This window comes from Gossypium arboreum, chromosome 2 (assembly GCF_025698485.1).
Source record: "Gossypium arboreum isolate Shixiya-1 chromosome 2, ASM2569848v2, whole genome shotgun sequence".
Classification (NCBI taxonomy): Eukaryota; Viridiplantae; Streptophyta; class Magnoliopsida; order Malvales; family Malvaceae; genus Gossypium; species Gossypium arboreum.
In genome coordinates, this window is record NC_069071.1 from 2,239,045 (window position 1) to 2,243,511 (window position 4,467).

General features: G+C 38.6%; 1 protein-coding gene across 1 annotated transcript; it reads right to left on the reverse strand.

Moving 5' to 3' along the window:
• Positions 1–1,515: 1,515 nt before the first annotated feature.
• On the reverse strand, positions 1,516–2,664 carry LOC108472206 (uncharacterized). The gene is made up of 2 exons (XM_017773714.1): positions 2,386–2,664; positions 1,516–1,623 (listed from the first exon to the last, which is right to left on the reverse strand). The coding sequence occupies exons 1-2, from the start codon at positions 2,662–2,664 to the stop codon at positions 1,516–1,518; spliced, it is 387 nt and encodes a 128-aa protein (XP_017629203.1).
• Between the last annotated feature and the right edge of the window lie 1,803 nt (positions 2,665–4,467).

The following is a 4,467-nucleotide window of genomic DNA, read 5'->3' on the forward strand; positions in this document are numbered from 1 at the left end:
AAATCTGCTATCTTCGATCTAATCTCTGACAATACAGAGATGTCAAATCTGCTATCCTCGATCTGCTCTCTGACAATACAGAGATGCCAAATCTAACATCTTCAATCTGCTCTTTGACAATACAGAGACACCAAATCTGTCATCTTCGATCTGCTCTCTGACAATACAGAGACGCCAAATCTGTCATCTTTGATCTGCTCTCTGACAATATAGAGACGCCAAATCTGTTATCTTTGATCTGCTCTCTGACAATACAGAGACGCCAAATCTACTATCTTCGATCTACTCTCTGACAGTACAGAGACACCAAATCTGCTATCTTTGATCTATATTGTCGCCTAAAGGACATAACCAGTAGGATGCATATATGCTCATGCCTAATGATTAAGATGCCATGCTCAAAACGAGTCAAATTTTCCTACCTAGACATATTATGATGCAAAATGTTATGAAAATGACCCCTATTTCAGACGCCTTTATCCATTCATCCATTCAAGTTTCATTTTTATTTTACTCAAAGTATCAATCATGCCTTGCTCCTGTGTTTTGAATCCAATTGGTCCTGTTGTTCCATTCTTCGAAGGTTACGACCTGCCGGAGACAATCCTCTCCTAGGATTGAATCATTTGAATTGTCCGATCATCCTTTTGACTGAAGAAGAAATTTTCTCGTATACCTTCGACCTTTACTCATGGGAATTCTTCAAACAATTATTCTGCTTTAGTTTCTCATAGTATCTAGAGATTTCCAGAGTAATATGTAAATCATTATTTGTAAAAATATTTAGTTCATCAATCCTTATTTCAATACAACACACTTTATGAATAATGGAAGACAAATAATTTGATCTTGAAAATAGTTAGATAAATCCTCAGAATACAACAGGAAATTAATCTGAAAACATCTTTGAGAAGAAAAAGAATCCAAAGATAGTAAACAGAACAAAAATTTGATGTTCAACATATCATGGCTTGGGCTTCTGTATACAAATTCCATGAAGACTGTTTTGAGTTTAACATGTGTTTAGAAGATCCAAAGTACTTTGTTGATGCCCCAGTATGTAACACACTCCATTTCTCGTCAAATCTGGTATAGCAAAGTCAGCGCATGCTTTTTGAATATTTGAGCAGCCCTTTCGGGTTTTCAACTCAAAACCCCTTTGGTCTCAAGGCACCCTTTGCGGGTTTTCACCTTGGCCTCTCCATTTTCCTCTTTTTTTTTAAAAAAAAAAAGTCTCAAAGCGCCCTTTGTGGGTTTTCACCTTGTCTTCCCTTCTTTTTAAACAAAGCCATTCTTGACTGAGTCTGAATTCACTGGATTAGGTAAACTTTTCCCATCCATTTCTGTCAAAATCAAAGCACCACCAGAGAAAGCCTTCTTCACAACATACGGCCCTTCCCAATTCAGCATCCATTTTCCTCTGAAGTCTTTCTGTATGGGAAGGATATTTTTCAATACCGGGTCCCCTTCGTGGAACTCTCTTGGACAAACTTTCTTATCATAGGCTCACATCATTCACTTCTGATACATTTGACCATGGCGAATAGCTTTTAGCCTCTTTTCTTCGATCAAGTTCAATTGGCCATACCGTGATTGAATCCATTCTGCTTCATCTAGCTTTATCTCCGACAAAATTCGAAGAGAAGGTATTTCAACTTCAATGGGTAACACTGCCTCCATCCCATAAACCAACGAGAAAGGAGTTGCCCCAGTAGAGGTTCTGATGGACGTTCGGTAGGCTAAGAGTGCAAATGGTAATTTCTCATGCCAATCTCTGTAGGTTTTAGTCATTTTCCCCACTATCTTCTTGATGTTTTTATTAGCAGCTTCCACTGCCCCATTCATTTTTGGGCGATATAGAGATGAATTATGATGTTTGATCTTGAATTGGCTACAAATTTCCGCAATCATGCTGCTATTCAAGTTCAATGCATTATCCGATATAATCCTCTCAGGCATTCCATACCGACAAATAATCTCTTTTTTCACGAAACGACTTACTGCCGACTTGGTAATACTAGCATATGAAGTTGCCTCTACCTATTTTGTGAAGTAGTCAATGAACACGAAAATGAAATGATGCCCATTCGAAGCTTTTGGTGATATTGGCCCAATGACATCCATACCCCACATAGAAAAGGGCCATGGAGAAGTCATAACGTGTAAGGGTAAAGGTGGTACATGGATTTTGTCTCCATATATCTGGCATTTATGACATTTCTTAGCATAAATGATACAATCTCCTTCCATAGTAGACCAATAGTATCCAAACCTCATGATTTGTCTTGCCATCGTAAAGCCATTAGCATGTGTACGACAAACTCCTTCATGTACTTCTTTCAGGATTTGTTTAGCTTCTACAGCGTCAACGCATCTCAAAAGTACCTGATCTTTCCTTCTTTTATAAAGGATATCCCCATCTAGTATATATAAGCAGGCTAACCTTCTCAAAGTTCTTTTGTCATTCTCAGTTGCCTGTTCAGGATATTCACGATTTTTCACATACCGTAATATATCTTGATACCAAGGATGGTCATCCTTTTCCTCCTCTTCGATGTTACAGCAATGAGCTGGAACCTCAGAAATGCTCATATGAATTGGTCTCACATCCTCTTGTTTGTTAGCTTTAATCATGGAAGCCAATGTTGCCAAAGAGTCTGCCATCTAATTTTCGTCCCGTGGGAGATAACTGAAAGTGACGTTATCAAACTCTTCAAGTAACTCCAAAACTACCTTTCGATAATTAATCAACTTGGGGTCCCTTGTCTCCTATTCATCCCTAAGCTGGTATATTACTAACGCAAAATCTCCATAAACTTCTAGGGTTCTAATTTTTCGTTCTTTGGCCGCTCGAATCCTCATGATGCATGCTTCATACTCAGCTGTATTATTCGTACAATCAAAACCCAATTTACATGTAAATGGATAATGATCACCATTTGGGGATACCAAGACTGCCCCAATTCTATTTCCTACCGCATTGGATGCACCATCAAAGTTTAGCTTCCATGGACGTTCTTCAATAGTTTCCATGTACATCAACTCCTCATTAGGGAAATCAAAACTTAATGGCTCATAATCTTCTAGAGCTCTGCTCGCCAGAAATTCTGCTATCACACTCCCTTTTATAGCCTTTTGATTCACATAGACTATATCAAATTCTGAAAGCAGTACCTGCCACCTTGCCATTCTTCCATTTAGGGCTGTTGATTCCATCATGTACTTTAAAGGATAAAGTTTTGAAATTAGCCAAGTCGAATGATATAACATATATTGCCTCAACCTTCGAGTTGTCCAGATTAAAGCACAACACAATTTCTCAATTGGCGAATATCTCATCTCACACTCTGTGAATTTCTTACTGAGGTAATATATCGCCTTCTCTTTTCTTCCCGACTCGTCATGTTGGCCAAGCACACATCCCATAGAATTACTAAACACTGATAAGTATAGAATTAATGGTTTATCTGGACTAGGCAGAGATAACACTGGAGCATTTAACAAGTATTGCTTAACCTTGTCAAAAGCATTCTGGCATTCCTCATCCTAAGTACTTTGGTTGTGTTTTCTAAGAAGGCGAAATATAGGATCACATTTCTCAGTTAATTGTGAAATAAACCGAACAATATAATTCAATCTTCCAAGAAAACCCGCACTTCCTTCTAAGTATGTGGTGGAGGCAATTCTCGTATAGCTCTAACCTTGTCTGAGTCAACTTCTATTCCCTTTTCGCTGACCACAAAACCCAATAACTTCCCTGACCTAGCTCCGAAGATGCACTTTACCGGATTAAGCTTCAACTGAAACTTCCTTAATCTCAGGAACAACTTCCTCAAAACTTCAATATATTCCTTCTCTGTTCGAGATTTAGCAATCATGTTATCAACATACACCTCAATCTCCTTATGCATCATATCGTGAAATAAAGTCACCATAGCCCTTTGCTATGTTGCCCCTACATTCTTTAGCCCGAAGGGCATTACCTTGTAACAAAAGGTGCTCCACAATGTTATAAAGGTGGTTTTATCCATGTCCTCAGGATGTATCTTTATCTAATTGTACCCTGAGAAGCCATCCATAAAGGAGAACAACGAATATCCCGCCGTATTGTCCACCAAAGTGTCGATGTGCGGTAAAGGAAAGTTGTCCTTTGGGCTAGCTTTATTCAGATTTCTGTAATCAACACACATTCGTACCTTCCCATCCTTCTTAGGGACAGGCACAGTGTTGGACACCTATTATGAATACTTAACCTCTTGTAGGAATCCAGCATCAAACTGCTTTTTGACTTCATCTTTTATTTTCAGCACAATATCAGGTCTCATCCTTCGCAATTTTTGTTGGACTGGCTTGCAATCTTGTCTTATGGGGAGACGATGTACCACAATATCAGTATTCAAACTTGACATATCCTCATATGACCATGCAAAGATGTCTTTGAATTCCAGTAGAAGCTCAACAAGGCCT

Coding starts and splice junctions, on each gene's coding strand:
- LOC108472206 (XM_017773714.1), bottom strand. CDS start 2,664: ATGGCAGACTCTTTGGCAACATTGGCTTCCATGATTAAAGCTAACAAA. Junction 1,624..2,385: donor ATAAAAGAAGGAAAGATCAG/GTACTTTTGAGA, acceptor ATTTTGTCGGAG/ATAAAGCTAGATGAAGCAGA.